This window comes from Mus caroli, unplaced genomic scaffold (genome assembly GCF_978045245.1).
Source record: "Mus caroli unplaced genomic scaffold, Mus_caroli_1 scaffold_3, whole genome shotgun sequence".
NCBI lineage: Eukaryota > Metazoa > Chordata > Mammalia > Rodentia > Muridae > Mus > Mus caroli.
This window is the reverse complement of record NW_028227258.1, coordinates 14,676,594-14,692,652: the sequence shown is the minus strand read 5'-3', so window position 1 is coordinate 14,692,652 and position 16,059 is coordinate 14,676,594. Positions and strand designations below refer to the sequence as shown.

The 16,059-nt window shown below is 43.4% G+C and overlaps 1 protein-coding gene across 1 annotated transcript in view; it reads left to right on the top strand.

Moving 5' to 3' along the window:
• The first annotated feature begins 281 nt into the window (after window positions 1-281).
• Col24a1 (collagen type XXIV alpha 1 chain) overlaps window positions 282-16,059 on the top strand; it is a 264,200-nt gene continuing 248,422 nt past the window's right edge. Inside the window, exons 1-3 of the mRNA XM_085835446.1 lie at window positions 282-361; window positions 789-919; window positions 6,476-6,540. Coding sequence (XP_085691572.1) covers window positions 864-919; window positions 6,476-6,540 — 121 coding nt within the window. The 5' untranslated portion in view covers window positions 282-361; window positions 789-863. The remainder of the gene's footprint in view (window positions 362-788; window positions 920-6,475; window positions 6,541-16,059) is intronic.

Here is a 16,059-nt window from a genome sequence, read left to right as displayed (position 1 = left end):
GGTACAGGGACAGAGAGGAAGGAGTGACCCCAAATCACCTACAGCTAGGAAGTGGGTACATCTCAAGAGGTGGCAAAAGGTCACTTGAGAGCTCAGGGTGCAGCCAGCCCAGCCTGACCCTGCTAGGTTGGCGGACCAGGGCAGCTGGGGGCGGCTCTGGGGAGGAAGAAGGTTGCGGGGCAGAGGGGGAGGTGTGCTCCGTGTTTAGTGACGTCATTGCAAGTCAGTGCGCGGTGAAATTTAACACCAGCCGGATTTACTAGGCTCCTCTTCTTCCAGGCGAAGCAGCCGGCAGTCAACGCCGAGCAAGCGCCTGCAGTTGCCACCGGCCCCCTCGGCACCAACTTGATTTCCCAAGTGGGTGTGTGTGCTTGTTTGACAAATGTTTGGGCGCAGGCTGCTCCCAAGGACTTCCTCCCCTACTTTCATCTCCTTCTTCCCACCCCCACCTCCCACCCCGCCTTTCTCCTCCCAGGCCCAAAGCAGAGAGCTCTTCTGGAGTAACAGAGTCTCCTTTGAACCGCAAGTGAACTCCAGGGCTGCTCTGGAAACCTAGCTCCAGCTGTTGCCGCTGCTCCCCGCTGCCTCAGGGTGAAGTCTCTCTCACCTCTGGTCCCCCCAGGGGAGAGCGACCCGGGCTGCAGCCAGGCACGGAGCATCCTAGCTATCTTTCTCCCTGGGTGCTGCTTCCTACCCCCATACTGCTTCATCCCTTACCCCACCCTACACTCCGTTCTGCGGGTCAGAGCATGGTTCTCATGTGACTTTTCCCCCCTTTTCATGGACAGTACCTGCACCTTTAGCAGTTCGGAGCTGGCTTCTGTTTTCCGTTAGTGCTTTGCTGCAGGGACAAATGCATACAAATGCATTTAGGAGCCTACAGGACAAGGCATGGAAAGGTCTCCCCCACCACAGAAACGTAAGTAGCCCACCCGCCGCCTGAGGGGGGAGGAAGGGGCTTTAGACCAACCCCCCTCTCACCACCCACTGAATCCGCAATGGAGTTGGAGATCTATGTTCTTGCTCCTTGGTACCTTTTGGAGTAGGGAGCCTGCGAGCTGCCGTGGCATCCTCCTTCCTCTTGACTTCTCAACTTGTAAAATACCGTGTTTGAAAGGAAGCAAGCTTCTGCCAGCGAGTCTCAGTTTATGCTAAAGCAATCCTGTGGCTGAGGAGGGAAAGCTTGCTGGCCTGTGTCCCAACATCCCCTCGGCCACTGCCCCAGGCAGTTGCAGAGCCGCTCTGACACCCGCCTGGGCTCTAACTCCAACTATCCTCGCACCCCCTCCCCTTTTCCTCTTTCAGTTTTGGCTGAAGTCCTACTTCCAGCTGTCTCGGGGCACCCAGCCTGGATGACTGCTAGGACACCAGCAATCCTGTGGATTCAGCAAGCACAGGATTGGGGTTAGGTTTAGGTGGTGAGAAAGGATTTTTTTTTTTTTTAGAAGACCAACAGACATAACTCTCGCATCTGGAGTTGTAGCTGAGCCCTGACATACATTCTGTCAGTGGAGAAGTGGTTGGAAGGCATGAAAGGGTAGGGTGTGCAGGCAGATCTCTTTCCCCTTGTAGATACCATACCTGTCCTTATCCCTACGCTGGGTAAAAGTGTGGGCTTGATGGATCGTTGGCTGCCTGCCTGGGTGCCCCTATAGGGGCCAGTGGGTTATTCAAGTTTGCATCTGATCCCTGAGATACAGGGAGGAAGGCTGCTGAGTTGTAGGTGGGAGAAGGACAGGGGCCAAGTTGCCCAAGTCAGCTGAGCACTGGTAGAGGCATGAGTGGAGAAAGCCCACCTTGTGGCAATGTTTGGGTGCACATGTGCTGCCCAGCTTTTTGTAGAATCTCTCCTGTGCTTTCTGCCCTAACCTCTGCAAGCTTTGTGTGAATGTCCCCTGCTGAAGAGCCATGTGCACCTCCAGGCACAAACCTGGAGACACAATGAAGCCAATATACTTCGGACACCCTAGGTGTCCTCACAGGGTGGGAGTCTAGTAGTCTCCAGGTCCTAGAAGCTCTCCTGGTGGTCTTCCCAGAGAGTCTCGTACAGATCAGGCTTTTGATTTGGATTTTTTTTGATAACCATTCCACAGTATGGATCTTCCAAGAGAGCCAAGCAGGGTGGGACTTGAATGTATACTATCTTACAGGACTAAGTGCATCAGGTTAATATCCTGCTACGGTCCTGTAGGGCCTGATCCTCTGCGGACTGGAGCTTTGTGGAAGACCCTCAAGTTCTGTTCAGAGGGCAAGGTCCTCTCTTCTTGGCAACTCCCACTGCAAGCACTCCCAGTGCTCTCTGAGCCACTGCACCCAGCTCAAATAGCCAAGTAATACTTGCTATGGTGTGTTCACACGGATCTGTCAATGGCCCCTGTCTTGTATGGTTTGCAAGGCCCTTCTAGAGGGTCCCAGGATATTTCTTGGGCAGTTTGGAGTTTGTATTGGGTTCAGATGATCGATGTAGGGGATGCTGGTAGGACCCAGAGAATAAACAGGATTGTACACACGTTGGTGGAACTTCTGGAGAAAATGACCCCTGGTGGATTGGGGCAGTAAAGGTTTATGGAAAAGTGCTGAAGTGGGCAGCAGGTCCTGGATGAAGTTTCATCTTCCTTGGTTTCCCTGAGGGCACCTCCAGGTCTGGGACCAGGAGCCTGGCCCATCATGAATATCTCACGATGCCAAACTTGTTCCATTACAGGAACCAGTGGGTATGGGCTGCGGATAATTAAGGGTAACTCCTAATTAAACCAGATTGCAACAGGTCCTCACACCTCCAACCACAAACATGCAAAGTGGAGCAAAGGTAGGGGTTGAATCGGGAAACTTGTCCCTAGGAAAACTATCATAAAGAATTTAGATGTTGGGCGTGGTATTGCACACCTTTAATCCCAGCACTCGGGAGGCAGAGGCAGGCGGATTTCTGAGTTCGAGGCCAGCCTGGTCTACAAAGTGAGTTCCAGGACAGCCAGGGCTACACAGAGAAACCCTGTCTCGAAACATCAACGAACGAAACAAACAAACAAAAAAAAAAAAGAATAATTTAGAGTTCTTTCAGTTGGAATTTAGAGTTCTTTCAGTTGAAAACACGTCACCAGCACTTGGGAAATGGGGCAGGGCTTAGGAGAGGCTTCTATTCGCTGATGCTAATTACATCAGTCCTCTGAGTTAATCTTTACGGACCCTAATGAAGTGGCTGGGGCTTCCATTGAAGCCATCTTTTTGTGGCGATGGCCTGGAAGTTCCGATTAGCCACCTAAACATATGTATTGTTTAAAATCGGATCTATACAGACATTATCTTTCCCGGGGTTGTCCGGGAGTAGGTTACTTGATGTGACTTTGTAGAATTAGTAAAAGAAATCTGAAAGGTGTTAGATGCACCAGCTCAATTAACATGCTAGGGTCTGGGAGTGGAGCTCAGTTATTGAACTGCTTGTCTAGCACGCATGGAGCGGAGGGTTCACATCATCTGCTGCACAGGCCTATGGTGGATGTTCTGGTGCATCTCTGACTTCCTAGTGTCAGGAGGACCAGAGGTCCCAAGTCACCTTCACTAGAGAGGATCCAGGCCAGCTGGCCTAAGAGAGACCTTGTCTCAAAAACAATGATCAAAGCAACCAACAAAACTAGAGACAAGTCTCTTGGGCTGGTTACTATGGTAATGTTCGTCCGGGCTGGTGTCGAATACGATTTTTCTAAGTTACTTTGTTATTTGAGTATTCAAATAAATGCTTAAAATAAATGGGTATGTTAGGGAGAAGTATAATTTGTAAGTTGTTTAGACATTCTGTTTGGTAGTCTGTCTGTCAAGTCACATGAGAAAGGTTTCATTAAATGACCTAGACAAGCCGTGCTAGTTTCTTTGTGAACTGTATCTGGCAACTACATCCCATATTAGAATGCATACCTCTGGGTGAGAGAAGAAGTAAGAACCATTTAATTTTTATCCTCCAAAAGCTTAACACTATTCTGCCATTCATTTATTTATCATATATTCATTTCTTCAGCAAATATCTACTGAACATCAACTGTGGAGAGCCCAACCTAGCTGCAGGCAGTAGGTAAACAATAGTTGAAGAAGGAAGAGGATCCCCACCCCCACTCCACCCCACCCCACCCCCACCACCGCACACACAATGTGCAGGGTTCAGTAAGGAGCAAAGGAAACCTCTCTGAATAACATGAGAAAAGGCTGTGTCCAGGAAGGATATCTGGAAATCCTGAAGAGGTGGGGGATGATGAGTTGGGAAAGAGAGAGGAGCAGGGGGAGGGGGAGGCAGGGAGGGGGAGGTGGGGTGGGACAAACAAGGCAGGGGATGGGAGGAGAGGCAAGATGGTTCTAAGCAGAAGGAAGGTTCAACTAAAGAAAATGTAGACATAGACCCAAGCAGAAAGGGGATGGGACATTCAATGTCCCTGAAGGTTTGAGAGAAATAAAGTTAGTTTGAGCACTGTTTCCAGGAAGAAGGAGCTGGAACTGGGGGTGCAGAGAGAAACAGAAGAGAATGAAATGCCTTCAGACCTTGTAAGCTGGGCCACTTCTGTAATCTCAGGATCAGGGTACAGATAGAAGTTTGGCAGAGGTTTGGTAGGAATGAAGGACCATCTGTTGGTCTTACTGGCTAAAGGTAGATTCATTTATTCAAGAATCTTTAGCACTAGCGTGTGACAGTTTAACAGCATCCTTGGTGCTACAAGATGGCTGGGTCCATTTTTCTGCCCTTTTACCACATCCTTGGTGCTACAAGATGGCTGGGTCTGTTTTTCTGCCCTTTTACTGACATGCCTCCTGGCTCTTTGACACCTGAAGTCCTTAATCATCCCTCTCTCTGCTCGTTACTCAGGAGCTGCTCAGGCACCTAGAACTGGATATGTACACAAGCCCTCCATACTGAGTTTGATTGACAGTCTGAGATATTTCACTGTGCATAAGCACTGACAATAGTTTTCCCATGGAATCAACCAATTTTATTCTCATTGCTGGGGTGAAAGATTTCCCTCAGTTATTTTGAGAAAGACAGATTTTTTTTTAACTATTTCTGGATCTTAGCTGTTAGCCAAACACAGAATCTATAAACCTGTCAGGACATAGACATTTTTGGCATGAAAACCAAGGGTGCGAGAATCTGTTGAAACGCTAGATGTGTGTTACATGTGTGTTTCTCGCATTACTTCACACGCCTCTGCCGGTTTAAGAGAAAGCCACCAACTCATCAAAAAGCTTGCTATTCATAAAAGTTCACGTCTTTCTTGCTATTGTAAACTTCATCTTTGTAGGGATGAATAGCGGTAGCCCGAAGACACGAGTCGTAAATCCTAAGGATCTCATGAGTACCCTAAAGAAAGACTTGGCACTGTCCCAAAAGAACCTGGACTTTTATGACAAAAAGAACGTTGAATAGCTCTGTAAGCTGCATCTAGGAGAGACTCCTGGGAAAGGGATTAGCTCCTTGGATGTTCTGAGGACGATCTTTGGATGTCTGTCTATTTCCCATCTAAATTTAGGTCTTCGCCCTGGCTAGTCCGGTTGGTTATGTTTTGGGTGTGGCTCATGTTAAACTGGACACTGGAGGTGGGGCTAGCAGGCTGAACCCAGACCCTTTCAAGCCTTATTGGACATCTTCTTATATCATGGGTTGCCATTTTTGAATCTTTATTAACTTTTATTAACTATGATATTGACTTATTTTAGATTTGCTCAGTTTTACTAAATGTCTGAACATGTTGACGTCTGTCACGTACAGAAATTAATCTTATACAATGGTACTCTAACCATTTTGTACATTTGGCCCATCTGGCAAATATTTGAAATTACAGGGCTGGGACAGTAACTTAGTCTTGCTGTGTAAGTGTGAGGACCTGGATTTCATCCCCAGCATCCAGTTCAGAGAAAGCTGGGTTCAGAAGTGTACAGTTGTCATCTGTCATCTTAGGGTTGGGGAGGCAGAGACAGGAGGGTCCCTGCGGCTTATTGGTCTGTCAGTGTAGACAAATCAGTGAATTCAAAGTCACTGAGAGAACCTGTTTTTAAAAGTAAGGTGGAGAATAACTGACTAAGAACAAAACACTAGGTGTCCAACACACACACACATGCTCTAACATATGCACACAAAGTGCACATGCCCACATATATACATGCACATATATGCATGCACACTGCCTATACCATGGACATACTAAAACCAAAATCTTAGTGGGAGGGGAGAGAAATAACCAACAAGTATTAGCAGTCTACCAAGCTCTGAAACAATTCCAGCAGACAGACAAAACCATCTAACCCAGGTGAAGCAGCTCCTGAACACGGCTCGTTCTAAAGCGGTGGGCCTCAGACGGCCCTCCAGTCAGCAGCATCCAATTTAGGGGAAACTCATTAGAAATGCCAAATTTGACACCACACTACAGACTCCTGAGTAAGCAGTTACACGATTTGTCAGTTGGGAATGTCTAACAGTTGTTTATTTCTCCCTTAGGAAACTGTTTCTTCGCTTTATTGTACTATGTGTGGTGTGGATTTCTGTTCATGCACAGGGACAAGGTAAGGGGAACTATCTTGTTACTTGTTTTTACAATTATTTCTGAGCTGAGTATGGTAACATAAGCCAGAAGCCTTGGCATGCTGAGAAAAAAGACAGAAAGATAGGATGCTCCAAACAAGTGTGATAGTTATTTTTCTAATCACTGTGGCAGAATTCATGACAAAGGCCACTTAAGAAAGGATGTGTTCATTTGGTCTTACCATTTGTGGATGCTGCCCATCACTGTAGGGAAAGCATGGTGGAGGGAACAGGCCACTGCTTCCTTTGCCTCTGTGTGTAGGTGCTCAGCTAACTCTTCCCTTTTAATTCAGTGATGGATCACAGCCTGTGGAGTGGTGCTACCCACATGTAGGGTAGATTTTTCCCAGCTCAGTTAACTCAGTCTAGAAACTTCCTCCTAGATAAAGTCAGAAATGTATTTCTTGGTGAGTATCAAAAGATGGCCTAGTCGGCCATCACTGGAAAGAGAGGCCCATTGGACATGCAAACTTTATATGCCCCAGTACAGGGGAACACCAGGGCCAAAAAATGGGAATGGTAGGGAAGTGGGGGGGGGGGAGGGTATGGGGGACTTTTGGGATAGCATTGGAAATGTAATTGAGGAAAATATGTAATAAAAAATATTTAAAAAATAATAAATCCCATGGGGATGACAGTTAAGATTTACCATCAGGGATGGTCAGCCTTGGCTACCTAGCATGCCAGTCACCAACCCGGGCTACACTTAACCCTGTTACAAAACAATCAGCATTTCTGCTTGCAACAGCCATAGCCCATTCCTTCCAAGGCATCATAACCTGAAGTTCAGCATTAAACAATAATAAAAGGTTAGAGCCAGTTTCAGGAAGATACAGGGTACAAGAAAAAAATCAATTTGGGGGTAAATATGACCTTTAAGAAATTACTCAGATCTTCCGTCTGAAAAATTGCTTACATTTTTAGGCAAAATCTCTGTAAAAGGGAAGTTTTGTATAGTGAAAAGGCTTTGCTTGTGACTTCATTTCAAGTGGGAGTTCTTGGGGGTGGCAGACTGTAACTGAATAACCTTTGCCCTTCTTGAAACAACACATGCGTGTAATACATTTTCCCTCTGGATTTGCATCATTAAGAAACAAAATTTGCATATTTGAGGGCTCAGAACTTTATTTAATTCATGCAGGGTGGTCTAGAAAATAGTGTTTTGGTTTGCTCTGCTAGCTTGTTGCATTCAGAAATCTTTGTATATTCATTTTTTTATTCATTTATTAAACAACATTTTTAAAGTGTCTATTTTCCAAGAAATATCTTACTATCCAATGACTGAAGTATGAATACAAAAATATCTCTGACTTCAAAGTGAGAAAAAAAGTGGTCTTGTCAAAGATTCAAAAACTTTCAAAGAGAAACTCCAGGAAGCATGCTGGATTCAAGACACCAGCAGTGTGATCCCAAGGTTCGGTTGGTTCTCTCACACTTTTGTGTAGCAGGACTCCACGCAGCTGCCCATATTGTAATACAATCAGCTTTTCATTGTCCACATAAACTCAGCAAGCCACTTGCACCTGAGTCCATCAACCCAATAACAATAACAAGAATGTCAAGCAAAGCAATTACAAATGAAGAATGTATTTGTGAAAAGGAAGGCACAGGAAGGGAGGGAGGTGAAGGAGAGAGGCCATCTAACAGGTCAAAGTGACGAGAGGCAGAAGGGGCTGAAGAACTGGCTCAGTGCTTAAGAGGGCTTGCTGGACTCACAGAGGAGCTGACTTCTGTTCCCAGCATGCATTTTGGTCTGCTCACAGCTGTAACTCTAGGTCCAGAGGACCTGACCCTTTTCTGGCCTCCAGGAGCCACCCACTTATACATGGTGTGCACACCCAGGGACAATTAAATCCTAAGAGAGGGGAAATTATTTTTAAAAAATGCCTTATAGTGAGCACAATTATGACTTATAACCTGAACATGGTTAAAGCTCTATTTGAGCTGGAGATTCAGGTTAGACATCTTAGAAATCTCTCTGTACTCACAAGACATTTAACAACTTAAAAGCAAGTATCAGGGTACTTGGAGGGTGTAGCTCCAAGGTAAGTTGCACTGGGAAATCAAGTCCTTTACCTTTACCTGTTCTGAGACTTGCTGGCACCTTTTCAATTTAACTCTTTTTCCCTTAATAATGTGCTTAAATATGTTACTGACTTCCTATTATTTATGAGGATTTATGGTTTTATATTGCGCTCATTCTTCCCCTGACACCACTTCAATATATTTCAGTAGCTTCTTGGCTATCACAATTACCTTATTATGTCCATGTGGGTATCTTTGTCGTTGACTGTGTGCATTGTACTCTTTTCTTCACACAGTCTCAGATAGCTCTCCTTTTGCTCCCATGGCTCCTTTTGTGAGCATTCTGTCATTATTAGTCACATGTTCATATGCTACAACAAATTCTAAACATATTTGAAAACATTTTCTTCCCAAACATATTGTATTACTCTAAGCATTTTATTTAATTTGGTTTTACCTTATTTCCCTGGAGATGTACCTTCTAGAAACTACAGTCTTGCTCACTGTAGACTGCTCAGTTCTCTGCATATGCTCTCAAGATCTCTCATCCACATAAGATCCGTTCTCTTGGAACTTACCATCTCAAGACTTCAGTGACGTTGTGCCTCCCATTCTTGAGCCCTTCAGGAGTTTTCCTTGAGTTTCCTCCTGTTGTCTTCAGCTCTATAATGCATTAAGAAAAACCCAATCTGTTGATGTCTTTTTGTCTGTTGGTGTTTCTTCTAATTATCAATTCTATGTAGTGTTAAATCATGTTTAACTCTCTTCATTAAAAATGTCTTCAAGGGGAAATCTATGTGATTAGAATCTATGTGAAAAAGCCGATTGTGATTTTCTACAATTCTGTTATTTCTTAGATTTTAAAACAGCCAAGGAAAGCCGTTTTAACTATCATCTTACTGGATAGAAATTCTGTATTTACCTTCTAGCCTAGTGTTGGGTGTCACCTAGGGAAGACGTGAATCCATTTCAAACGTGGTTTACTGAAGATTGAGTTTTCTGAGATTTGCTGGTATGGTTGCTTTCTGCTTGCTGTCGCACTCCTTCCTGCCATTGGCACTGGCTGCCAGTGAAATGTGGCAGGGAAAGATCTGCAGTCACACTGCAGTCACACTGGACTCATCATGGAACCGGTTCTCAAGAGATATGGTATCTCCAGTACATGACCCCAAGTGTGGAAACACATGTAGACATGCCCTTATCTGTCTCCTGTGTGCATTAGTCTGATGTCACGCAGAGGCTGTGCATTCTAGAGACAGCAACCCCACCCCCTTACACTAGGCACTTCATCAACAATTTAATATGATGCTTAAAGCTGCACTTGTCACTTAATGAGTGAGTTTGCCTTGATCTGGTTATTCAGGATAACTGTGTCACTTACATTGAGAAAACTTAAAAGACACAAATCTTGCTTTTAACAAAACCCACCATGCCAACGGTGTTTAAGGACTGTGGTGTTCTGCAGCCATAGTCTAGGTTTATGTCCAGATCGTATTACTAAGTAGCTATGTGACCTTGAGTGAATTCATGAAATACTGTAAGCCTCATTTCCAAGAGATCAAAATAAGATAAGAGTCACATTGTACACAGTTTAGGGTGAATAGAATGAGGTAGTGCAGGTAGGTGAGGTTTTCATTTTGCAGGGGTTGTTTTAGTTTCTTCCAAGCAGTGCCAAAATCGTGACTCAAACACAAGCTTCCTGGCTCCAGGTCGCGAGTAAGGAACGAAGGGAAATGATTTATGATCAGTTGCTTTTACTTGCTCAATGCCCTGAGGATGTGGGAAGAGAAGTGGGCGCAGACTGTGGCCTTCCGTTCTATGAAAATGTATTACACTGTCATCTTCTAAGAAATACTTTTCGTTTCCTTGCCAATTTTGTATAAGTTGAAAGATATGCTGAATACTCTATAATCTTTCTTATTAAACAGTCTCCTTACAATATCTTTATTTATTTTTGGAAAATGTCATGTATGCATACAATATATTATGATCTTATTCACTTGTCCAGTGAATAAGTGCCTCAGACTCTTCCCAGGACCCAACAACCCACATATATCCCAACATCATGTATTCCTTTAAAACTGTATTACTAATAATAGCAGCCCCTGAGTCCCATTAGTGATGACAATGTGGGAATGGGACAATGACTTTTTATTTTTAATTTGGCATAAGTGCAGCATCAGAAAGAATAGAGCTATAGAGCTTGGCTTGGCCAAGATGTATGAAAATTTGAAATATTGAGAATTCATTAGAATCAATCTATAGCCATTTAATTGTTTAAGAGTAAGAGTTAACTCTGCAACTTGTTAGACTCTAAAACTTGATAACTTAAAAATATCACTTAAATTACAAATTACTGAGAAATAGTAAACATCTCTAAGCTTTCAGGGATAATCATAAATTATACTTAGTTCTCCAACTTGGAATGGGATGTTGGCAGGTCTTTGTTTTCTGTATTTGAAAAACAAAGGTAGACTCCTGTGCTACCATATCCGGATATTTTAGGCATGAAGTATACACTCCATAGAATCGACTACAAGCTACTATATTTACAGAGATGGGGTGAAAGCCATGTGCTAGCTACTGAGACTGGACTTCTCCCTCCCACATGCCCTCCTTCGTCCATCCCTCTACTTTATTTCATTTCCTTCACATTTTCCTTTTCCTCTTTGGAAGAAGGGGCAATAGAGCAGGGAGGCATACAGAGTGTGTAATGATCATCATATGCTGGGGTACCTGATTCAGGAGAATCTCTCAAGGCCAGAGATTTGAGAACATGTTAGAAACAAAATGAACAAAACAAACAAAACAAAACAAAACAAAGCAAAGCAAAGCAGTAAGACTCTGTCTCTAAGATAAAAATCTATTTTTAAATAATGTGATCATTTAAGTTTAGTCCTGATGTGGGGATAGGTACTATCAATGGGATTTTAAAAGACTGGTAAGCTTTAGTGATGCAAAAACTTTAGAAAGGATACAAATATCCAGGGTGGAGGGGGCTGTGGGATAAGCAGCTATACCACAGAGGAGACACAAGTGCTTGAGAGCATTGCTTCCACAACCAATCTTAGCTATGACACCAAGCTCAAGTTCAGAGATTCCCCAAGCCCACACCCAGCTCCAACATGTTAGGAAAACTCACAAAACTTACAAAAAAATCTGTTAAATTCACCATGAATTTCTAAGTCATTGCATAAGCAGCTGATCAAAGTTCCTATGAAGGATTTAGAGCATCCTAAAGCTAAAACCCCACGAAGAACAAGGAGTCCAAAGTCAGCTCAGTATGTTTAAAAACTAGAAAAAGATGCATGTTTCTGGGGTCAAATAAGGTGAGATGAAGAGACAGGAAGTGAGCTGAGAGGTAAGACAGGAACTGACAGCATAGACTCCATGTGCCACACAAAGCCATGGTAGGTACAGTGTCACAACTTCATGTATAGCTATAGACGTGTTGGCTGCCGCGTGTTTGTGTGATTATTCACCAACAGAGACACTGAAGTAGGAAAGATGAAGTTAGGGGATAATATATTGAGTTAGAACTGTTTTGGGGACATGTAATTTCTCCTGGATAAATTCAGCAGACAGTTGGCTGTGCAAAGCCAGAAGCGATGTCTATGAGTCAGCATGTGTGGTTATTACAGCTATGGTTTGGATGACGTCATTAGGCCTGCTGTTTACAGTAAAGAGAGCATGGCTGTTGTCTTGGAGACACCATCATTTATTCTACATTTAAGGAGCAGATAGAGGAAGGGGATGCAGTCTGTTCTGCTTTTAGGTAAAGTGAAATAAATTAGTAACAGTCACTGAGGTAAGGGATTGACTCTTAGAGACTGCATTCAAGAGACATCTCTGCACTCCCTGGGTGTGTGGTCTTGGAAATAAAATTTATTTTTGACCTTTCATAACTATAAGATGGGGTGATAGTAGTTATCTGCTTATAGGGTCATGAGACTTATGACAATATGGTAAAGTTCATAGACAGGGACTAGGTGCACAAAAAGGATTTAGTAAATGTCACCAGTGCTTATTAAGAAATCAAGGCAACTCAGTTCTGCCTTAGGTAGGGTTTTACTGCTGTGAACAGACACCATGACCAAGGCAACTCTTATAAAAACAATATTTAACTGGTGCTGGCTTACAGGTTCAGAGGTTCAGTCCATTGTCATCAAGGCAAGAGCATGGCAGCATCCAGGCAGGCATGGTGCAGGCAAAGATGAGAGTTCAACATCTTCATCTGAAGGCTGCTAGTGGAAGATTGACTTCTAGGCAGTTAGGATGGGGCTTGTAAAGCCCACACTCACAGTGACACACTTACTCCAACAAGGCCACATCTCCAAATAATACCACTCCCTGGGCCAAGCATATTCAAACAATGGCAAGTGCCCTGTTGATAGTCATCTAATTTTTTCCCCAAATGGTAACTGATTTCTTCAGTGACATGAAATAATGATCTGGGTTGATTTTGTGGTTAGGGCTGTCCAAGTGATTAACTCATTGCAGACAACTTAGTTGTATATATTGGTACCAAATATCTAATAGCTTGCAGCTTGCTCTGTATCTCTCTCTCTCTCTCTCTCTCTCTCTCTCTCTCTCTCTTCTTCCTCCTCCTCCTCCTCCTCCTTTAAATTTCCCATCTTCTTTCTTTTGCTTCCATTTTCCCCAATCTCTCTTATAGGTGTCTTCTATCATTGAGTTTCCTGTTCTCTTTTCTGTGAACTTCTGACCCCAAATGTGCTTAGTCTATGACAACTTAAACCTTGGATGGTGTTGTGTGGTTTTTGCCTGAGAAATTTATGTCTATTCACCTCAGATTCAAGAGGCAATATCAGACAAACAAATAAGAAAAAAAAAAACCCTACCTAATCCTAGCTTAGTGAAAGAAGGAGTTTACTAAAGTAACTTGCATGAGCACAGAGGATGCAGGCAGTGAGTGCATCAATGATCAGCCCACCCCAGCATGGATGGAGACCCAGAACACCTGCATCCCTACAGCCCCATGTGTAGCTTTGAAACAGCTTGACCACTCAAGAGTCATTTCCCTCTTAGTATCTGTGGATGGAAAGTTCTTGCCTGTGTCCTGTGAGTCCTATGAGGCTGCAGACAGCCTGCAGAGCCTCCTCTATTCCCTGCAGAAGGGAATGTTTCATGTCAGAGGAAATAGCTACACCACAGATGGGTGCCAGATTAACTGGAGAGAGTATTCCCCACCAAGCAGTTGCAGTAGGAAAAAGTAATCCTGCCGTGGTTAGCTAGGAATGTCTTACAAGTGACATGTGAAGAACATGGCAGGTGTCAAGCCCTGGGAGGAGGCAGCCATTGTGTCAATCTTGAGGCCACACTGATGACTTGAATTGAGCTTGAATTGTTCAGCAGTTGCATGATCTTTGACCCATTACATCACTTTTCTGTCCTTGGCTTCATCATTTGTGAAGTGAGCATAGACTTTAATTTTGTCTTAGATTTATTTTATTTTTACATGTATAAGCATTTTTTCTGCATGTATATTTATACACCAGGTGTCTCATACCTGCTGAGATCAGAAGGGGGAATCAGCTCCATGAAACTGGAGTCACTGATGGATGGGAGCCACCATGTGGTTGCTGGGAACTGAACCCAAGTCCTCTGCAGGAATAACAAGTGTTCTTTATTGCCAAGCCATCTCTCTGATCTCTGGGCACAGACAGAATAAACGTGGAACTCTGAGATAGTATCTTCCCACTTCTCCTTTTATATTCTGTATAAAATTTAAAAAGCGAAATAAAACAAAAAATCCTAAACTTTTTAGTTCTGGAAAAACAGAGACTAACAAAAGTCTACAAGGGCTAAAATACAAAGAGAAAAGGAGATGCATATAGAGATGACACAGTTCACTACAGACACGCAGGAAGCAGTTGCAGAAACAAAACCTCTGAAAGGAAGCACTAAATGTCTAGCTCTGGAATACCAGAAGTGCTAGGGCTAGAGTTCTCAATCTGAAGGAAGAGACCCCTTTGGGTCATCTAAGACCACTGAAAAAAAAATAGAGATATTTACATTATTGATTCATAACAGTACCACACTTACTATGAAGTAGCAGGGAAAACAATTTTGTGATCTGGGATCACCACAACATGAAGAATTAAAAGGTCACAGAGCTAGGAAGGTTGAGAAACACTATGGTCTGAGAAGGGCAGATACTGCCCAGAAGAAAGATACAAGACAGAGGTACACATCTTACTCTTGGCTACATGGGAGAGGGCTAATCAAATGCAAAAAATCTACTTCCTGAGGTGGCGGATTCATTCTGAAGCTTGAACAGTCAACAGTGACTCCAGAGGCAGGAGAAGGAACTGTGCAGAGCTGGCTATGTAAGTCCTTCTAGATTAGCATGGCTCACAGACAGCTGGAACCCATACAGAACTAAGCTTAGAAAGCAAACACCTGTACCTCTGGAGGAGATTGGAAGGCACACACAGCATCTTTCTACCAGATATGCTTGGCTGGGAAATAATGGGAAACTGAAGGATTTGATGGAGCATGGGTAGAAAGACGCCAAGGAAAAATGCACACAAATATAGCCCAAAAAAGTGATATGTACAGGAATATCGCTATGAGACCATTAGATATGCTGACCACTTATTTTAAAAAAAGAAAACAATGATGAGGAAAACCTCAAGCCAGATCGCCTCTGTGAGAAGATGATGGAGTGGTAGAAACATGAGACATCAGGGAAGTGAAGAGCTGGCAAGAACACATTTGATTTGCAGATTTGTGGAGCTCAAAGGTCATAGATGTAGGTAAGATTGGAAGATGCATAGAGGGAACTTACCCAGAGCAGAACACACAGTAAGACAGAAGTGTAGCTAATTAACAAAATAAGCCATTTCTATTGTGTTACTTGTATAAATGTAAAGAAATAGAGGCTTCAGGAAGAGGACAGTGACATCTGACCCCATGAGACATATTAAATTCTCCACCAATACCTTTGCAGGGGCATTATTAGGATAGAAAAATGTTCAGTCTAAAATCACTTTTCACTGTTCTCTGGTCACATTGCTGTAGGTCAGATTGTAGTAACAATGTCAGACAACAAAGTAGAGTAGAAAGCTGGTGACCAGAACACTAAACCTTAAAAAGATGTGGGGAACGCATACAAACAGGTTCTGGGAAACAAGATCAATGCAGACAGCTCCTGTGAAATCTAGAAGACAGCAATGGCTAAGGCACTGCGTGGGCAGATTTTAGCTTAAATGCCATCATAACCAAGTGGCTTAACTTTAGCAATTAGGAAAGGAAAGTAGACAAAGGTAAGAAAAGCCTGACACTAACTCATAATATAGAAAAATATACGAAAGTAGGAAAATCAATCAAAAGGCTGCACTTTTGAAGTGACCAGAAATGGCATTATCTTAAGAACAGAGTGAAACATTCAAACCACAAAAGGAAGTTAAGAACCTCAAACACAAGTTAATGGAAAAGGATCATGGAGAATAGCA